Source organism: Sabethes cyaneus, chromosome 2 (assembly GCF_943734655.1).
Source record: "Sabethes cyaneus chromosome 2, idSabCyanKW18_F2, whole genome shotgun sequence".
Classification (NCBI taxonomy): domain Eukaryota; kingdom Metazoa; phylum Arthropoda; class Insecta; order Diptera; family Culicidae; genus Sabethes; species Sabethes cyaneus.
Window position 1 is genome coordinate 58,797,510 of NC_071354.1, and position 22,614 is coordinate 58,820,123.

Here is a 22,614-nt window from a genome sequence, read left to right on the forward strand (position 1 = left end):
ACACCTGGAGGTCACCAAATCAGACAGAATGACTCGGACCACTACCTAGTGATGGTTAAGATGCGCCCAAGACTCCCCGTTGTGAACAACATTCGGTACCGACGCCAGCCTCGGTTAAATCTCGCGCGGCTGAAGCAGCCAGACGTCGCCGCAAACTACGCGCATTCACTCGAAACTGCGCTGCCGGAAGAGGACGAGCTGGACGAAACCCCTCTCGAGAACTGTTGGAACACTATCAAAACAGCCACCAACAGTATAGCGGAGAGCTCCATCGGGTATGTGGCCCGGAATCAGCGGAACGATTGGTTTGACGATGATTGTAGGAGGGTGATGGATGAGGAGAACGCTGCGCGGGCGGCCAAGATGCGCAGTGCCACACGTCAGAACGTGGAAAGACACAAACAGAAGAAGATGCAGCGAAACCAAATCTTTCGGGAGAAAAAGCGCTACCTAGGAATATGCAGAGTTGGAGCGGCTGCAGCGTTCTCAGGAAACGCGAAAGTTCTACCAGAAACTGAACGGATCCCGCAATGGCTTTGTGCCGCGAACCGAAATGTGTCGAGAGTATTCTGACGGACGATCGTGAGGTGACCTACAGGTGGAAGCAGTACTTCGACGAACACCTGAATGGCGCCCAGGCGGAGAACAATGGCGGTGGGGAAAGCGATTTCAACGGTGCAACAAACGGGGAAGAGGTGCCAGCCCCAACGATAGGCGAAGTTAAGAATGCCATCATGCAGCTAAAGAACAACAAATCAGCTGGAAAAGATGGCATCGGAGCGGAGCTCATTAAAACGGGACCTTAAAAAAATTGTCTACACCGACTAATCGTTAGAATTTGGGATACGGAACAGCTACCGGAGGAGTGGAAAGATGGCGTTATCTGTCCGATCTATAAAAAGGACGACAAGTTGGACTGTGAGAACTATAGAGCGATCACCGTTCTCAATGCCGCCTATAAATAGCTGTCCCAAATCATTTTCCGCCGTCTATCACCAATTGCGAATAGATTTGTGGGAACTTATCAAGCCGGCTTCGTCGAAGGTCGGTCTACAACGGATCAAATATTTACACTGCGGCAAATCCTTCAAAAGGGCCGTGAATACAGTGTTCTCACGCATCATTTATTCGTTGACTTCAAAGCCGCATATGATATCATCGACCGGAAAGAGCTATGGAAAATCATGGACGAGAACAGCTTCCCCAGGAAGCTCATCAAACTGATTAAATATACGATGGATGGTACACAGTGCTGTGTTCGGATTTCGGGTGGATTGTCAAGTTCATTCGAATCACACAGAGGGCTTCGTCAAGGTGATGGTCTTTCATGTCTGCTGTTCAATATAGCGCTACAAGGTGTTATGAACCGAGCGGACATCAACACGCGGAGCACGATATTCAACAAATCTAGTCAATTCGTCTGCTTTGCCGATGACAAAGATATTATCGGCAGAACATCTGTGGCGGTGGCTGAACAGTACACCACACTAAAGCGCGAAGCAGAAAAGATTGGGTTAAAGGTAAATACGTCTAAAACAAAGAACATGCTGGCCAGCGGAACCGAGGCCGAATGACACCGCTTGGGCAGTAGTATATTGATCGACGGCGATGAGTTTGAGGTAGTCGATGAATTTGTCTACCTTGGCTCACTGGTAACGGCGGACAATGATACCAGCCGTGAGATTCGGAGGAGTATTATCAGCGGAAGTCGTGCTTACTATGGGCTCCACAAGCAATTGCGGTCGAGCAGACTAAGTCCCTGTACAAAGTGCACCCTGTAGACCGGTTGTTCTCTACGGGCATGCAACATGGACAATGCTCGAGGAGGACCTGTGAGTGCTCGGAGTTTTCGAACGACGAGTGCTAAGAACGATCTTCGGCGGCGTACAGGAGAACGGAGTATGGAGGCGGAGGATGAACCATGAACTCTATGGCGAACTCAGTATCCAGTAGGTGGCTAAAGCTGGACGGATACGATGGGCAGGGCATGTTGCAAGAATGCCGGACAACTACCCTGCAAAGATGGTGTTCGCCTCAAATCCGGTAGGAACAAGACGACCAGGAGCGCAGCGAGCAAGATGGTTAGACCAGGTGGAGCGAGATCTGGCGGAGAGTACTCGGTATCCGAGGAATTGGAGAGCGGTAGCCCTCAACCGAGTTACATGGAGAAGCTTTGTTCAACAGGCTTTGTCTTAGGACGGCAAGCCACCTAAGTAAGTAATTATCCATCTCGGAACACCAAGATGGGAAAGTTTGTCAATTACAAGCATGTGCGCAACAAAGTGAAAAGCCTTCGAAAAATCTAGGTAAATTGAATCTACCTGGCGATGTGATTCAACTGTAGGGAACAACGTATTGGCATAAGCCGTTATGTTTGTTGTTGTAGAACGGCTCGTTCATTTTGGTTCGCAGTCAACGAACGAACAAATCGAAAACTGTCATGTGTGTGAAATTCGGAAAACTTCGTACCTTTTCGCGAAAATAGGCCCGGGACAGGTTTATCGCTGACAGGCACAGATATCACGTTATGACTAAGCTGATTTGACCCGGATTGACATCCAGTAGACTTTTGTTCGGCGCTATCAAATCCTCGCGGTCGTTTAGCGGCTTGAGGCGATTCCCCAGCCATCGGCCATCGATTAAGTTTTGGGCCAAAATTGATGGAACGGGTTTCGACGACAATGTTATTATTTCGGCTCGCACACTGTCAGTTACATCTGCCAGAGCTGCCATAGGCGACTTTTTATCTTCTTGAAGCAGTTGCAGCAGCAGCAACCAGAAGCTTGGTGTATATAATGGTCGTCCGTGCCTGAGAAATAAGGCTATTGCACGGAAAATGCATGGAAAAATTTTAGCTTGCAAGTTTTCGTTAATTTTTACTATTTAACGATTAGAAAACAATCTTTTCAAGAATGCCATACAATTTCGTTACGTTTCGGTTACAAAATACAAAATACAAAATACAAAATACAAAATACAAAATACAAAATACAAAATACAAAATACAAAATACAAAATACAAAATACAAAATACAAAATACAAAATACAAAATACAAAATACAAAATACAAAATACAAAATACAAAATACAAAATACAAAATACAAAATACAAAATACAAAATACAAAATACAAAATACAAAATACAAAATACAAAATACAAAATACAAAATACAAAATACAAAATACAAAATACAAAATACAAAATACAAAATACAAAATACAAAATACAAAATACAAAATACAAAATACAAAATACAAAATACAAAATACAAAATACAAAATACAAAATACAAAATACAAAATACAAAATACAAAATACAAAATACAAAATCCGTTTTAAATTGGAAGAGCTATTAGCGTACAAAATCTTTCATTCTTTCGCGACGCTGGCTTGAATCCAGATTTTGGATTGACACCCTGCCGTAAAACGTAGTTCTAAGTTAAAACTGTTTTTTTACTGTTCAGATTTTTTCTTCAAAGAAGGATAACGTTTCCTTATAAGTAATTTAAGATTTTGCCTTTATTATTATTTTCTTCGGCGAAAAAAACACATATTCCGCAGGGTAAATCATCCGCGTTGACAGTGTCAACCGTGGGGTCCTAAAATACGTATGTGAGTGCAAATTGCTGCGCTTCCCTCCGGGAAAGTAATAACTTTCGTAACAAGATTAAACTCTACCCAACACGGTTTAGACGCGAAGCAAATTCCAGTACCAACGACTGCTTCTCAGCCCATAAAACGGGCGCAATCTCATTTACCAACCGGTGCGGTGTGGTGCGGCGTTGCAGTTTCTTTCCAGCAGCGCTGCTCGGGCAATAAAGAAACATCATAAATGTTCAATTTGCGGAATGAATCCCGTGAGGAAGTTTAACAACACACTCCGTATCTGTTTTCAGTGTTTGCGCCAGGACTACTAGTGGGCTTGTCGTTCAAAGACACCAAAACACAGACACAAATGTACATTTCATGAACCCGGTTCCGAATGGCAACCGGCAACCGGGTCCGGCTCTCGGCTTACATATCATCTGGTCAAGCATGAATATTCTAGTGGTTGCTCTGTTGTCCTGCCTGACACGCAGTTCCTGTGTTGGTTGTTTTGCTCCCATAATGTAGCATTTCCGCAAACAAGCAGCCACATACGAGTATAGGCGAGGCCCAGCTTGGCATTGACCAGTTAGAATGACCAGTTTGGAAGAAAAGATGGAAATGTTTCACCATAGAGACGTGCGAATAAATTTTTCACTTTATGAAATTTGCAGAACTTTGCCAAAAAGGATGACAGATGTGAACAGTCGTGAGCATTTGTTACCCCCGGCTTGAAGAGTTGTATTCTTGTGAGTCTGTACACTGCCTTATGGAATATAGTCGATTTTTCAACCAGAAGAACTTTCGCCCGATATGATTATTCTTGCGACTAGTGTGAGTGTAAAAGTCTTTGATTGACGTTTGACAGATAAAGTCTATCTGTCCTCAGGAGATTTTAAGATACTGCAGGAGCCTATTTAGCATATTACGTTTTGGTATCTACGAGTATTACAGTTCTGTTATTTTTCAGTATTCAGTGTTCTTATTATGTAATAATTTTCAACAGATGTAACATTCATAGGCTGCACGACAGTTTTCGTAAATGATCGTTTATCTAGGTCCTTAAACTCTTCAGTTTACGTCGTACAGACATTATTATTTTAAGGATAGCATCAGCTCAGCCTTATTTCGCAAACTGGTTGGAATTTTATCGATTGACCATTATTTGATATACATTTCTCCCACGATTGGGCATTTTCTCGCTAGAAACCGTCGATCGAAGAGTCTGTTTACAAAAGCAGTTATTCTCTAATCACGAGATGTTCCGGAATTGTTGATTGTTGGTAGCAATACGGCTGCTAGTGTCAACCAAAGTGTTCATTTATAACAAGCACATTCTACACAACAAGTACCAAACAAGTACGGTCCATTCAATGACAGAAATACGCCAATTGCTGTATTTACCGAACAGTTATACTTTAAACAAACATCAATTTTTCCATTGCCTCTGCGGCAAAGCATTGTATATCCCTTACAATGCACTCGAACCATCGGACCCGTCGAATGTCCTGTGTACCACAAACAACCCACGATGGCAGTGCAGGTACATGGAAAACTTGGCTTTGTGAAGTAACCATTCGTTGCACAAGAAGCAGCCACATTTCTTCCGCACTGCTTATTCTTCCTTGGCCGTTTGCAACCAGTCTATCAAATTACACTTTGAATAAAGAGCATTTAAAAACACTCCGCTGTTTCTGCATTTGCAGCTTCGTTAGTGAAAGCCGGAACAAAAGCTCAAGAAGCGAGTGTCTCTTTTTCCCTTCGGTTAACAGTGCTCCATCCGGATAGCGGCGGGGCCATCGTTGATGAAGAACATTTCGAAATTAATGAATTATTCAAATTGAAGATGCTCTCTCGTCTGGTGGTCTGTCGGTTGATCCTTTGCCAAAGTGCTCCAGACGAATGTGCCGAAAGGGAAAAATACGGAACTCGCCGCAAAGGGCATTTACTGCAATTCCGCTTCGCAGTGGACTTCCTAACACTGCAAAGAGAGAGAGCACCGAATGGTTGGGGCTAAAATCGACCACAGGACCAAAGTGATTTTCCTTAAAAGTGTTTTCGTTCTGCGGCCGGCAAAAAGGTGGTCAGCTTGATATGCTCAACTGGTGCGAGGGACGACGACGACGACGACGACGGTAGAGGTCAACCCTTTCTGGAGTGATTGTGTCAGAGTGCAGTTCCAGTTTGAACTCCGTCTCTGTCTTTCTTCCTTAGAAAGTATCCAGCATCCACCAAGGAAGCATTTTAATTAAAATGAACAACTGAATGGTAAACCAACTGCACTTGTGGAGTGGAAAGAAAAGCTTTTAAATCGTCTTAAAGTAAAATAGGTGTTTTTACTCATTTTTCCGCTCTTATTTGCACTCTCGATGAACTTGCAATCCTGGCCTGGCAGGATTACTTTACTGGGCTCCGCAAAGGCAACAAGAAGGGTACTTTACTACTCCCAAGCGATATCATTGGAAATTTTCTTGTGCTGCATCATACTGTAAGCCAGTGTTGAACAAATTAAATCGACGTTTTCAGATAATCATTTCATAGATAATGGCCAAATAATCCAAAGAAAGGCTAATTATAATGATAGCTTTTTTCCGTGGATTATTATTCTGAATTTGTGAGCTTGGAGCTTCGACTGTGCACTGTTCCTGCGTTTTGCTCCGGTGCCAACCGTGGAAAGACAAATCCACCGAGACCTGTCTCGGTCTCGATCTTACCGTGTCTTCCGACCGGACTGGAGACGTTCCTGTTCCGAGGGGTATTTGTCCAGGAGATGCAACGTCACTTCCTTGTTTTGGTGCAAGTACTGATGCTGCTGCTACTGCTACTGTCTTCTATTCCGCAAACATGGTGTATACACAAGTCAGAGGCGAAGGGAAAAACCGAAAAGCTGCTTTCATTTACAACGACACTCGAAAACGAGACACAGCAGCGGGGAGCGGGGAAAGTTGGCATGGAGAAATGAATTTGGAAAACTGCATACCAAAGAACAAGTTTTCGGGCGAAAGAAAACCCAAAATGAGCAAAGAATGGGTTTCCTCCCCTTCTCGGGCCACACGCCGCCTCATCGCCGGCTGTGCTGCTTTGGCTGGAAGCTGTCTGGCTGATGGCAGCTTCGGTAGTTGTATGGAATCAGGAAACCAGTCAAGATTCTGTTATGTTTTGTTCGTTGGATTACAAGTACTGTTTGGTTGTTAGTTTATTTCTTGTCGTTTTCCGATTACCAGCACACTTGCCGCAACGGTGGCTGACGGTGGGAACGCTTTGAGGATCTACTTTATGGTTCGACGGTAGTGGGATATGAATCAGCTTTTTTAGATTCGTGTTCATTGTAAAACATATGAACATTCGTATTTTCTTCTAATGGCGAAATAGCGGGGATTCTAAGTTTGCCCAGAGATATAATTAGCTACCGTAATGGGGACATAAACGACCAAAAATGTTGAACGAAAATCATTGCTTTTTTATTTCATATTTCGATTTTACAGTATTTTCTGCTTAGTTTGATACTAATTTTGTAATGATCCGACCACAGGAAGACGAAAAACGATCATACTTAATGTATGTATAACTTAATGTACCTTTTTCTCGGAAACTACACAACGTATTGAAACTAACTTTTTTCTTTGTACAGAAAACACAACCAAAGAAAAAAGAAAAAGAAGACAAAATTTTATTTTTTCAACCGTATTTTTTCACAAAACACATGTTCACGAGCACTTAGACAACCAATAAATTCCTATGCCCACTTTTCTGAGAGTTAACTTTTCCGAGTGTTTACTATATTCCGTAATCCAAAACACTTTGATAAAATTTCTTTTTTTTTTGGTACCAGAATCACTAAAAATCTGTTAAGCGGTTCAAAAATTGAAAATTTTAAATGAAAAATGTTGGCAAAAATGATGATTCTTTGGACTATCCCCCATTATTCAGTTGCCCAACGTCAGAAGGGCTGGTACCAAATGGCCGAAACACGAATAGCCGAAATCCAAAAGGCCGAACTTCAGTTTGGGCAAATCACAAATGGACGAATCACGAAAAGCTAAATCACGAATGGCCATTCGTATGTAATCCCATTAGAAGGACCAAAACTTTAGTAAATATTTGTAATGACCTAATAAATAAACGAATGAGAGGCAAAAAGCTTGAAGTATAAATAAATAAATAAATAATAATAAAAAGCTTGAAGTAAATAATGAAATAAATAGAAAAAATAAAATGTCAAAAACAAGCAATAAAATTAAAGGCCAAATGATGGCGCTTTGCACGGATTACCTACGAATGGCCGAATTACGAATGGGCGAAATAATAAATGGCTTAATATATCTAATGACCGAACTACGAATGGCCGAATCACAAATGGCGAAACGTCATATTCAGCCGAAAATATTCACGGTCTTTAACCTACATAAACATTGGGTACAGGCTGTCCTTACTTACTACCGCTCGTTCAGGCTTAACTAAGAGATAATTTGGAATTCGGCCATTCGTGATTCGGACACTTGTGTTTCGGACATTCGGTACCAGCCCAGCTAACATTTTCGTACGTATATCAAAGTAACTTTTTTTTGGCAGCCCTGTTAAGATTTTATAGTAGAGGTTTGTTTACGTCTCCCAATAAACAGTTTTTTTTGTATTGAATTCGGGCTTAAAGTGGAGTGTTTACTTGGAAGAAGTCATCCGTAGTGTTTCTTACGTGCTGTGATTTCAAAAAGTCACCATATTAGTGCCTCAAACTGCAAATTCACGTTAGCTGTTCAGCGTCGGACAAAGTGTATTGTTTTGTTTGTTTTGGTATCGATCAGTCGCTATACTGCATTTCAGTTCGATTTTTCTCACGAAAAGCGACATCTGCATTTCAAACCACTAAGCTTTATCGATTTGCAAAAACCATTAACTGTAAGAGTGATCACCATTACCAACTCAAAAATGGTTTGTAAAAAGTGTAATAAGCACGTCAATGGAAATGACCAGATCGTCTGTCGTGGTTTCTGCGACTCAATATATCACGTTATTTGCGCCAAAGTTGATCTTCCGTTGCTTGACTTACTCGGCGAATATGAACGCAACGTATTTTGGATGTGCAACGACTGTGCCGATTTGTTCTCTAATGAACATTTTAAAAATATCGCTCAACGGAAGAGCAACATAGATGCAGCTTCGGATACGGATATGAAGGCCATGAAAGCTGACATGGAAAAGCTAAGCTGTGCATTAACTTGCTTACCGCTAAAGTCGACACTAAACTGAAAGTTTCTGCCCCAAGCGCCCCTATGTCATGGGGGGCTCCTAAGGACCTGATGCCTAATACTCCTAAACGCAAACGCGGGAACAGCGACAACTCAGTTGAACCGTCGGAGAAAGCAAGCGGCACTCGTGGTACGAAACCCTCAGTAGGTTCAGTAAATACGGTATCACTAAGCGATGATCTTTTCTGGATCTATCTCTCGGCCTTCCACCCACGAACTTCTGAAGATGAGATTGCGGCACTGGTCCAAGATTGCTTGGGTTTAAATGCAGATACTAAACCAAAAGTGGTTAAGCTGGTGCCCAGAGATACGGATCTTTCCACATGGAGATTCGTTTTCTTCAAAGTTGGCGTCCGTCGTGCTTTTAAAGCTGTCGCGTTTTCTAGTGACTCTTGGCCAGACAATGTGCTTTTTCTGGAATTTGAGGATTATCGAGCAAAAAACGTCGTTGTCGGATTGCAGTTGAACCCGCAAGCCGCAACTCAACCCGGGCCACCGGAACCACCGGAAGAACATTAGAAACGCCAGAACCGGAATGTACTTTAGCCAACTGTTGTGCAGCCCCCGTCTTACAAAACTCAGCCGCGTTGGTTGAATCTCACATTCATCGTAATCGTCACCGATCTGCCAAAGAAGTATGTCTTGATCTTCCAACCCGTGAGTCACAACTCCCTGTCGCATTATGGGAGACCCTAAACCACTCGATGCAGTCGCGCTAACCGTTCGAAGCCGTTGTCATCGAAGTTGTACTGTATCCTGCCATCAGAGTCGTTCTGGCCCTGTAGCCGAGTCTGGTCAAGGGTTCTCCCAAACTTCATCGTCAGGCAAGTATGTACATACTGGCGACATTTCACTGCCTAATCAGATTCCGTGTTCTAGCACACTCTCTGGTTTTCAATGGCCTACCATAACCACTAGTGACCGTTTTACTGCCAACGGGCATGTCTCATCTCGTCGACATTCAACACCCGTGTCATCGCCCGAGTCATTATTTTTCACCACCAGGACGCTCATTGGACTGCACTTTGGAAGCTCCTGGTTCCTCTAGCCCAGTCGTGCCGTCCCCTGCCAGTATCCAGCTAAGTCGTCCCGGACCTGTGGCTAGATGTGGATCAGGGGTCTTCCAACTTCTGAAGAAGTTGAAGTTGAAGAGTACCGACTAGCTGTCTCAGATCGCTGCTATGATGTCATTGCCCTTTGCGAAACATGGCTCGATTCCCGAACAGTCTACAGTCAAGTGTTTGGATCCGATTATGAAGTCTTTCGTTGCGATCGGAACCCGAATAATAGCCGCAAATCTATCGGCGGTGGTGTTTTGAAAGCTGTCCGTCGCGGGTTCGAAGCCAGGGCTATCGAGAACAATGCATGGAACTGTGTAGAGCAAATTTGGACGACCATCAAGCTAAGTGATCGCACATTTTTTCTTTGCGCTTTATACATTGCACCTGATCGTGTCCGCGACAACGATCTTATTGATGTCCACTGTCAATCGGTGTACTCTATTATGAGAGAGGCGACTCCTCTTGATGAGATCATCATTCTGGGCGACTTTAACCTGCCAGGTATACTATGGAAACCTGTCCATAGCAGATTTCTCTTCCCGGATCCTGAAAACTCGACGATTCATGCTGGTGCAGTAAACCTTTTCGACAATTATAGTGCTGCAATGCAATCAAGTTAACCATGTAGTTAACGAAAACAACCGTTGCTTGGATCTCTGTTTCGTGAGCTCATTAGAAAAGCCCCCCTTCATCACCGCAGCTCCATGTCCGCTAATTAGGCCAGTTTTGCACCACCCACCTCTGATAGTCTGTATTGAGGATAAGCCCCTTCGCGACTTCATTGAATTTCCCGCGGCTATATCCTACAACTTCCGTAAAGCTGATATGCATAGTATTAATGACGTATTGTCCAGTATTGACTGGGCAGAGATACTTGACCCAGAGGACGTTGAAGCTGCGGCGCAAACCTTCTCACATGTTCTATTATATGTTATAGATCGACACGTCCTGGAAAGAAGTCACCGCAACACTTCTCACCCCTCTTGGTACACGAATGAGTTGCGCAAACTGAAGTCATACAAAAGAGCAGCATTGCGGAGATTCACGAAGCATCGCACGCTTTCGCTAAAACGTCATTATGCGAGAGTGAGCCACTTATATAGGCGAGCCAGTAGGCAATGCTTTTCACGGCATCAACAGAGCATTCAACGGAAACTAAAGCGTCACCCGAAGTGCTTCTGGAACTATGTAAACGATCAACGCAGAGAGTCCGGCCTCCCGTCATCTATGGAGTATAACGGGGAAATCGCTGCCGCACCTCAGAATATATGCCGTTCCTTTTCCAGCAAATTTGCAAGTGTTTTCACTAACGAGGTATTGAGCGTTGACCATGTTGCCCTAGCAGCAAGCAATATTCCAATTTATGGTCAAACACTAGGTGCCATTGATGTCAACGTCGAGAAAATTTCAAAAGCCGCTTCCATGCTTAAGTCGTCCTTCAACCCTGGACCTGATGGAGTACCTTCTGTATTCCTGAAGAGACACATATCCTGTTTGTTGACGCCATTGCTCTACCTAGTCCGAATGTCTATCTCTAGCGGCGTATTCCCATCGTGTTGGAAATTTGCGCATATGTTTCCTGTGCATAAAAAAGGTAGTAAACGAGATGTGAGCAACCATAGAGGAATCACATCGCTCAGTGCAGTTTCAAAACTAGTTGAGTTGGTAATCATGGAACCTCTATTGTCACACTGTAAACAATATCTAAGTGCCGATCAACATGGCTTCATTTCCCAGCGCTCTACCACCACTAACCTGCTGTGTCTGACATCATACATAACGGGAAGTATGGACCACCATGCTCAAACAGATGTCTTATACACAGACTTGTCGGCCGCTTTTGATAAGATAAACCATGACATCGCAATTGCAAAATTGCATAGACTGGGCGTTAGTGACAACCTTTTACGCTGGTTTCGCTCATATCTGACCAATCGACAGTTGATGGTTGCCATTGGAGATTGTAGGTCCGATAGCTATCTAGCCTCTTCAGGTATACCTCAGGGAAGCCATCTAGGACCTTTGATCTTTCTGCTCTACTTCAACGATGTCAATTTGGCTATCAAATGCCCTCGACTCTCGTATGCAGATGACCTGAAAATGTTTTCCCAGATCCGTTCGACAGACGATTGTCACTTTCTCCAAAATCAGTTGGAGGCCTTTTGCCATGCGATGTGAACCGCATGTTAGTGAACCCGGAGAAGTGCTCAATAATCGCTTTCTCCAGAAAAATAGACCCGATCCTGTTTTGTTATGAGCTCAATGGCACACCCATCGAACGTGTTTCGTATATAAAAGACTTGGGAGTTATCTAGGATCCGCAGTTAACGTACAAGGAGCATATCTCGTACATTATCGCTAAAGCTTCGAGATCATTAGGCTTCATTTTCAGGATCGCGAAAAAGTTCTCTGATATATATTGCCTTAAGTCACTATATTGTTCGCTGGTGCGGTCCATCCTGGAATACTGTTCGCCCGTTTGGAATCCTAACTACAACAACAGTACAGAGAGAATTGAATCAGTTTAGCGCCCATTTATTCGATTCGCTTTGCGAAGGTTGTCATGGAGAGACCCGTTCTGTCTGCCTAGTTATGTAAGCCGCTGTCAACTGATTGACTTAGAACCTCTCTATGTTCGTAGAGCTGCCTCTAGAGCTTTGTTTATTGCGGATTGCCTGCAGGGTAGAATAGACAGCCCTGTGCTTATGGAGCAGATTAACATAAATGTGCAACCACGAGCACTGCGTAATAGCGCCATGCTGAGACTACCAGTTCGTCGCACTAATTACTCTATGAATGGCGCTATCGGTGGCTTGCAGCGAGTTTTTAATCAAGTGTCATCATTATTCGATTTTCATCTGTCGCGTCGAATACTTGGCAGAAGATTTGCAAGCTTTTTTTTCGGGAGCAGTAAACCGCGAGTGATGTAGACTTATATTTTAACTGTTTTTGGATTTGTATTTTACTCAATTGATTGTATTTTTATATAACTATATGGACAATCATTGGGGCTATCTCGAGCCCGTTGATTTAATAATAAATAAATTAGTAAATTAAATTAGTAACAAATAATAAATATGTACTGATATGGGGTACGGGAGGGTATTTTCAACAGGTTTCCAAATTCAGCCTATTTGCCTTTTCTTTCGCCAATAAAAATACCTGTTCTTCTACTAGAACTAGGCCATAGGCCACGTACCATACGTACTGTAGATTATGTGTAAACAATTCACATTCGTAAGTATTTGTATACGATGAGATCCGACTCAACATGATTAGTTCCATAATGCTATACTACTCTGCGATGAAATTCGTATACGAATCAGTTGTCATAGCTTAGTACGATTGAATATAATCTAGGGTGCAATTTACTAAGCTTTGTGTACACAAATTAATCAATTTAATTTTTTATTTAAAGCCAAAAATAAATAATGTCTAAGAACAAGTTGTACAAAATGTTATTTAAGTAGTTTTTGTTACAGAAAGAAAACTTCTATCTCTTAACGGGAAGAAGTGATAGTGCTACAAACTAATGTATACCCTTAATACCAGTTTTTCTAATTTTTCTTTGGTTATTTTCATTGCTACGCAGTTTTGATGTTCCACAAAGTTTAACATGCTATGAGAATACATCTTTTTGCTGAAAGAAGTATAGCTCTACCCTTTAAGGTTTTCGAGCTATTCCAGGTTTTGTTTAATTTTCAAACAAATTTTAAGGGCTTTATTTTAAAAGGGCGCAGGTATGCGCAGCCAATCTCCGCTACTTTAAGTACTACAATATATTGTATTTCATTTCATATGTATGTCACGGTGGAACATTTGAGAAAACGGTAAATGAAATCCCCAATTTTGCACCAGTTTTTGGTTTGAAATCGAAATACGCTAGGTGCATATGCCAAAAAATATCAAAAGCAAAAACGCCCGGATGTGAGTGTCTCAAATAAACACCGCAGGCCATGCCACATGACTGTTGATTATTTTTGGCAATATTTTTTCTTGCATGTTTTGACTCAGAGCAAAGAAATGCGAAATTTCGAATTTCGTTTGCAATTCAAAACTGCGCGGCAATAAGAATAACCAAAAAAAATTTAGAAAAACTGGTATTAAGGGGATACATTAATTTGTAGTACTATAACTTCTTTCCCTTAAGAGATAGAAGTTTTCTTTCATCGACAAAAACTCCTTTAATAACATTTTGAACAACTTTTTTTTAGACATTGTTTGTTTTTGGCCTTAAATAAAAAAGTTAAATTAATTAATTTTTGATTCACCCTCTTGCATTTTTTTGGTATAACAGAAACGTACTTCGAAAAACAAAAAACTTTGGTGAAGACATCAATTCAGAAAACTTGGTTTCTACGCAAAACCTGATGTTCGCCTTTTTTTGAGACATAATTAATAACATCTAAACCTTAACACATAGCTTAACAGCTTCAAAAACGTTTCTTCGTTCAAAAAGCACTTTCCAGTGGTGCAAAAATATTTGGATATTGATATTAGGAAATACCTAATCAGATACAAAAAATATTTTCGCTATTTTAAGTCAGAAATGATTGCTACCTACAGAAAAGTTGTAGCTAAATTATTTTTGAGAAACTTTGTTGAGAACTGACGATTTCTATCTCTTACATGAAAGAAGTTATAGAACCAAACTCTTAGGGACACCCTTAAAAACAGTTTTTTTTTTTGATCTAGCTCTTTAATAACGCTTTGTATGCTTTTAAAATGTTCTAAGAAATTCACAACCACGTTGAATTGCACATTTTCGTTGAAAATAGTAGAGCTATATCTTGTTCCCTTCAGAAGTTATCTCTGGTTTTTTATTTTTTACATGTAATTTTTAAAGGGGTGTGTCTCAGCTATGCTATCAGCTATCAGCTATGGAAACTTATCTCGCTTATTTTTTTGTGAATCAATTTATGCTGTATCCCACCATATGCAACTTAGGGCGGAACACTGTGGAACATCTGAGAAAAGTTACCATGAAGGCAACCGTTTTTTCAGCGATACCTTCTGAAGGGAAAAAGATAGACCTCTACTACCTTCGACAAAAATATGTAATTCAATGTGGTTAATAATTCCTTACAACATTTGAAAAGCATACGAAGCATTATTGAAGAGCTAGATCGAAAAAACTGTTTTGAAGGGTGTCCCTGAGAGTTTAACCCTATATCTTCTTTCATGTAAGAGATAGAAATCTTCAGTTTTCAACAAAGTTTTTCTCTAAAATAGTAACTTTTTTATAGATAGCAATCATTTCTGACTTAAGATAGAGAAAATATTTTTTATATCTGCTTAGGGACACCCTAATGTCCAAATATTTTTTCACCTCTGGAAAGTGCTTTTTAAATGAAGAAACTTTTTTAAAGCAACTATTATGCTATGTCTTAAGGTTTCGATGCTATTACTTATGTCTCACTATTTTTGAATCCGTCCCACTGTGCGTCGGCGGGTGAAGCGTATGGTGGGTGTATGGTGTTAGACTGTAATGATCGAAAACTAGATGTGAGTTTATCTAATACAGGGTGTCGTGTACTGATAGTTTAATTGCCAAAGCATTTGGGAGCAAACCGAAAAAGTGTGCGTAAGAGTCCCACTCAGTAATTGAACTACGTCTCACATTGAAGTTTCGCAATATCATCCAGTCTACCATTCTTCCTCACCAAACGCTCCTCCACCTTTAATAAAAATATGAAAAATAAACAAGCAAACCATCAGAAGACACAAAAAAAGCAAAAAAAAAACAACCAGTGCATAATAAACAAATTAAGCTCTATTGCTAAATAAGAATATAATGGAATATAGAATAAGTCACAAGTCAAAAGCCTCAAGATGGAAGTCACATCTCGTAAATCAAAGGTCACAAGCCAAAAAGCAATAATTTAAAAACCAAGAGTCAAAAACCAAAATCCATAAACCAATAGTCGAATTTTAAAACCGACAAGGAAAAACCAAACGCGGAAGGCGGGGCGTGAAATATAAAAATTAAGGACAAATATAAAATATAAAAAAATGAAATATAAATGGTAAAAAATTATATAAAAAAATAAATTAATTTAAATAAAGAAGTAAAATAAATGTAAAATTCAATGCTGGTGTGATATAAATTATATGAATTAAAAATGTTTGTCTGCAAAATTCAACTCTAAATGACACATTCCGCGGGCCGGTATACCAACCAGACATTTTATAAAAGTTGCTTTTAGTATTGTTGAATATTTTTTCATGATTGGGCAATGTTTGAACCTTTCAAAACTGCCATGACTGATATTCTAGCATTTTCGGAAGTTATTTAAAACGTGTATCGAAAATAATTAAAATTTACAAGAAATAAATGATTTTTCGTGATATTTTTAAAAATACTGCTACAGTGCGCCAAAACATTTCATAATATCATTTGTTTTCGACCAACTTACAAAGGAATATATGCTGAATCCATTCCAAAAATAGTTTGGATGTAATTTTGCAGTTATTTTGTATTTCAAGTGGATGAAATAGGGCCATTTTTTTGCGTTGTAACGTCACGAAAAAGGTGTACTTTTTAGCTTTCGAAGAAAAGTACAAATTCGAACAATCTAATAATCCGTATTCTCTTTGTACTCAAAAATACCTTTAAAACGGTGCCTAAAGAATGATGATAAGTTAAGTAGAACCTAAGTTACAACTGATTGAAGCTCGCGTTGTAACGTCACGGCGGGCAGCCGGACGGATTCAAAACAAGTGAGACATAAGTAATAGCATCGAAACCGTAAGACATAGCATTATAGTTGCTTCAGAAAAGTTTCTTCATTTAAAAAGCACTTTCTAGTGGTGAAAAAATATTCGGACATTAGGGTGTCCTCAAGCAGATACAAAAAATATTTTCTCTATTGTAATTCAGAAATGATTGCTGCCTACAGAAAATTTGTAAAAAAACTAATTTCAAGAAACTTCGTTGAATACTGAAGATTTATATTTCTTACATGAAAAAAGTTATAGAGCAAAACTCTTAGGGACACCCTAAAAAAAAATTTTTTTCGATCTAGTTCTACAATAACGCTTCGTACGCCTTTTAGATGTTCTAAGAAATTGGTAATCGAGTTAAATTGCACATTTTCGTCGAAGATAGTAGAAATCTATCTTTTTTCCCTAAGGAGCTATCCCTTGTTTCTTTTATTTATACATGTTCACCTACGGTTGCCTTCATATTTTTTTTTAGATTTTCCACAGTCGTCTACCCTAAGTTGTACATGGTGGAATACAACATAAATTAACTCAAAAAAAAAACAAATGAGATTACCTGCTCATAGCTGCTCTCCCCCGAGATACACCCTCTTAAAGAGTACATATAAAAATAAAAAAGCCAGTGATAGTTTCTATTTTCGACAAAAATGTGCAATTTAATTAGATTACCAATTTCTTAGAACATTTGTAAGCCATACGAAGGGTTATTAAAGTGCTAGATCGAAAAATTTTTTTTAAGAGTGTCCCTAAGAGTTTGGCTCTATAACTTTTTTTATGTAAGAAATATCAATCTTAAGCATTCAACAAAGTTTCTTAAAATTAGTTTTTCTACAAATTTTCTGTAGACAGCAACCATTTCTGACTTAAAATAGAGAAAATATTTTTTGTATCTGCTTGAGGACACCCTAATGTCCGAATATTTTTTCACCACTAGAAAGTGCTTTTTAAATGAAGAAACTTTTCTGAAGCAACTATTATGCTATGTCTTAAGGTTTCGTTGCTATTACTTATGTCTCACTTTCTTAGCATCCCTCCCACAGCGCGACGTAATTTGTGAACAACCCCACAATTACGTAGGCGAAATAGTGAAAGACAAATTAACAACACATTTTTGGATTATCCCTCATGTACAGAGGGCAGCAACAGCGATAATTAACGAATATTAAATGAACAGATTTTTCGTGACGTTACAACGGAGCTACGACCCTCTCTGTGCAAAGCAGAGCGTTGTAACGTCACGAAAAGTAAAAGCTGTTTAAAAATTAACTTCACTAACTATCGGAATTCTGAAAACGGCAAGTTGTTCAGTATTCATCTCTTATCAAATCATAGAAGAAAATCTTTAGATAAAATTTGAAAGAGAGCAGAATTTTCATGTTTTTTAACAGAAGAACCAAAAGACGTATTTCTGGCGCGTTGTAACGTCACGCTACATATTTGCTTTCCAAAACAATCTGGGCAAAGCAAATGCTATTAATTTGTCCACTTTTAATAGGAAATTTTATGCTCTTTCCAAATATATAATAATATTGGGGGGTTTCTCAACGATTTTCCCAGCTAAAACATAAATACTGTGCAAAGAAAAGTCAAAACGTTGTAACGTCACGGCGGAATGTGTCAAATATTTTTTGCTTATCACCTAACAACTTATCCAAATTTATATTGTTTGTTTTATGAGCCTCTCAATAAATTAAATTCACAGATCGAGTTTACCTAGTTTACAGCTTTTACCGCATTTTATTATATTATTTACCGCTTTTACATTTACTACTTTTTATTATATTATTTTACATTTTGGATAGAGCAAGAAATACTTGTGGTTTATCGATCAATTTTTGTTCATTCGCACAAATATATACTTTTATGAGTGATTTTTATCTGGCTATAATCTTTACTTTGCCAACACGAATGCAAAGTATCATTTTCGCAATTAAAAGCACGTTTTGCAGCTTATTGCGAAACAAAAGCCGTGCAATGCAAAGCGCGATAAAAATTATCGATTATAACCCGACAACGATCTCTTATTTCAAAGCCGCAACTTACCCGTGATACGCAAGAAGTGAGATGAGAAAAAATATACACGCCAGGACATCCGCTCGCCCGACAATACCGGTCACCTGTAATGGTAGAGAAAATTGAAACAACACGGATCAGTTGAATAGGTTGAGGCAGAGCAGAACAAGCGGAAAAGCATGGTTTCGATGAGAAAAAAAAGAACGAAATCGGTTTAATTCCAATGGAAAACTTCCCGAATCGAGGGAACCGAACGACCGACAGCCAGGACAGCGCGAGCGCGAGGTGAAAAACAATTTCTACCCGGTACCCGACTAATGAAAGCGGTTGCAACTTTTGTCGAACTCATTTGTCGATGGAGTAAATTTTTAATGACGATCTCTGTGTTCCGTTTCATTGGTTCAGGTGAATGTAAACTTGGTCTACCGGGCGGTGGGTTCTGTTCTCGTTTCAACCGTAGCCACGTCGTAGCAGTTGGTTTTGGTTCAGCGAAAAAAGGGTTTGTTGAAGCGTTTTTTTTTCGACGTCAAATAAAATTATTTTACAAAGTAATCAGATAGGTGATAAGTATAGAATTGAAGTAAGATGAGAAATTATACTACATGAGTAATTTAGTGTAAAAAAGTCCTATTCACGAATTACGTGAAGTGCAAAATAAACCCTTTGGTGTTTCTTTTTTTTTTTGTTTTCTGCTTTTCAGTTTTTCAGCCATTCCTAATTCATGCTATCATTCATGACACGTTTTAGTCTGGTATAAAATTTAGCAGTCAAGTAGAACAGCATAAAGTGTGCTACCTATCATACATAAAGTCGAACGTGCAGTTTTTTTTATATCAGGGAGAACATTGTGTTTTTCGGAAACTTTTTGCCAACACAAGTCTAATTACAATGAGCTTTGAGAGAAAACTTTTCCTTGTATCCCAAATTCGATCGGGTACATTTTGAAACCACTATCCTTCACCCATGATAGTATTTGAAGCAAGCAGATGACAGCAAGATGGTTCTAACAAATACTTGCACAATCCGACCAGCCGGTGCTAGTGGCATTTTTGACACTTTCCTGAGCTGACATGGCGAGCAGCAGACGATTATTGTCATATGCAGTGCCGTCATTGCGTAAGGGTTCCACAAGCTGCCGGTCGGTCGGAGCAACTCGGAAGTTTCGTCATTCCGGCCAGAAACTTTTCCATCCAATGGACGAACTGCTGCTCATCGCCAGGGAGAAGCAATCGATAGTTGCAATTGACAGGAATTTAATGGTTTCGAAGAAAAAGTTGATCATTTTGTCGGGATGGTGGTCAAAAATTCTGTTAGGTTGAGCTATGAAAAGTTTCACAGTTGGATGACAGCATTAAATTGCATTGGCAGCAATAGATTTGGAATATGCAAAAAAAAAACGATGCTAAAGAAGATTTTATACAGATTCGACAAAAAAGAACGTCATAGTCAGAAAACTATTACCCGGAATTTATCTCCGCTTTAAAGAGGACAGGTTTGTGAACCATTATTAAAGCCGAAACATTGCAAAACAGAAAACACAAAAAGTTTCATAAGTTCTGTGAGACCGTACGCTGATTAAACCAAAAATCAATAGAAACTGTTGTGGTGGAAAAGTGGCATTAAAAACAACATTAAAAGTAAACTTCAACTAAGTAAAAATGAGCCACCGTCCTTTCGGTCAATAGTAAAGTTTATTTTTACCCACCGGTGCCGAACAGAAATAAGTCATCGGCAGCAACCACCGGAATGGTAACAAACGACAAATTAAAATTTATTACCGGTGCGAACCATCAGCGATGCTTTTTATTCGTGTTTCTCGTAAAACCGTGAAGTCCCGCCGCCCAGTCCGACCGGGCCGGCCGGCCGTATGGTCACTGCGAGGCGGAAGGAAATAATTTGCATTAAAATTAATGATAGCCAATCTGGCCACCCGTTGTTCCATCCACCGTGCCGGTTCGGCTGCAAACATCACTAGGTATCTATACCTATAGGTACTCTTGAAATATTTACCGTACTCCTTTTGTGCCTTGGAGACGAAAAAAAAATTCGCTGGTTTGCAAATTACCATCACTCGATTTAATCGACAGGAACCGGGTCTGAAGCTGATTTATGACAGCCTGCACGAATCCGGTGACCGTGAAGCAAGGGCTGAAGTATGGGCAATCGATTTTCTTTGTCGTTTGTATGGAATGACAATCAATGACGATGATCTGTAGCATCGCTGCGAAGAAATACTGATGCTATCTAGTTACATCGAGAAATGAAATTCCGAGATTGTCGCAAACATTTATTTCAATTAGCCCATAATTTTGAGCGACGTCTGTCGGAAACCTTGCGCCTGGTAATTATGAATAATTAAAAAATGGTACCCTTTTTATGCTTGGAATTTTAAAACACCAATCGGGGATGAGTAGCACAAGGACGACATCAACAAAGACCAGAACTTTGCTGAAAACTGTATCTGGCTTTTATTCCATTAGTGTTTACTGGCTCCTAAACCAGAAAGGAATTAGAATTTTATAACAATCACCCAAAATAAACATTCACCTGCAATCAAAGTAAAGGACATTTTCGTGTTCCAAGTGGAACACATTCTCAGTGGATGTGTCCGAAACACGGCAGGTGCAGCGTCACTTGCTACCTTTCCTGCCTCCCCGGGAAACCATGCTGTGCCAAGCAGCGTGATGTTGCCATTTCAAAACCATGAGCAATCATACCGAACACCTTTACTCCCTGCGGTTGGTTACGGAATGACCGCTGACGACGGAGACGGCAGGTTTACGTTCCGAGGAGTTTCATCTCTGCTATTTGCCTGTGACCAGCTCAAATTACTCGGTTATGGTCGTCCGTTTCTCTCCCTCCCGGGAGACAGTACGGTACGTTCTGTAATGGCTTGCCAAAAACCGACACTAGCGGTCAGTAACAGTCAAGATAAATTCGAACATTTTCATCAGGGGCTTAGCTTAAAGGCGAACCATTTAGCGTTACATTTTGAGCCGCGCTGAAAGGGGGTGAATTTGTTAATGGAGAAGTTGCATAGTTTGTGAAAGCTTTCGAAGTGAATCATTTTTTTAACGAAGTCTGATGGATTGTCTTCATCAGCAGAGTTTTCTTTTAACACAAAATGTAATATGCGTTTTAATTTGAAACAACTTTTGATATCTCTTTTAGATCCAAGATCTATCACAGAGCAATACGAAATGGTAACGGCACACAAGTTGTTTAAGGGAATCTTTGGGCCAAAACAAAACTAGTACTAGGGCACGGTAGGGTATTTTCCGCCCATTAAGCGATTGCTTCTATTTTTTCGGTCTATGGCCTAGTTCTAGTGGAAGGACAGGTGTTGTTGACGCTCTTTCAATGAAAAACAGATTACTTACTGGGCCTGTTTTACCCTTGGCGTCCGTCACTCTCCGCTTTCAGTTTGTACTCTACCAAATTTCGTCCGTAGTAACTTCCGCTTGAACACGGCAAAGGCGCGTATGTTCTCCGTGAGCAGCGTCACGGCTTCAAGTCCATAAAGAACTACAGGTCTAATAAGGGTTTTGTACATTGTAAGCTTCGTGCGGCGGCGTATGCTTCCTGATCGTAGCGTCTTACGAAAAGCAAAGTAGGCCCGATTTTCCGCTTGGATGCGCCGCTGGATCTCCTTACTAGTGTTGTTGTCTGCGGTCACCAGCGATCCCAAATACACGAACTTCTCTACCACTTCTAGTTCGTCGCCGTCAACGGTTACCATCCGTGGGAGACGCGCGTTTGTTTCCTTCGAGCCTCTTCCTTTCATGTATTCGGTCTTTGACGCATTTGTTTTTAGCCCAATTCTCCTAGACTCCGCTTTCAGTCTGGCGTAGATTGCCTCCGCCGTCGCAAAGTTCCTGGCTATGATATCGAAGTCATCTGCAAAGCCTAGAAGTTGACTACCCTTGGTAAAAATCGTGTCTCTCGTTTCGATGCCCGTTCGTCGGATCACCCCCTAAAGAACG

The 22,614-nt window shown here is 40.4% G+C and overlaps 1 protein-coding gene across 1 annotated transcript in view; it reads right to left on the minus strand.

Moving 5' to 3' along the window:
- Nucleotides 1-22,614, minus strand: part of LOC128734894 (protein O-mannosyl-transferase TMTC1-like) — a 182,061-nt gene that overhangs the window by 71,642 nt on the left and 87,805 nt on the right. The window contains exon 3 of the mRNA XM_053829291.1: nt 18,662-18,735. Coding sequence (XP_053685266.1) covers nt 18,662-18,735 — 74 coding nt within the window. The remainder of the gene's footprint in view (nt 1-18,661; nt 18,736-22,614) is intronic.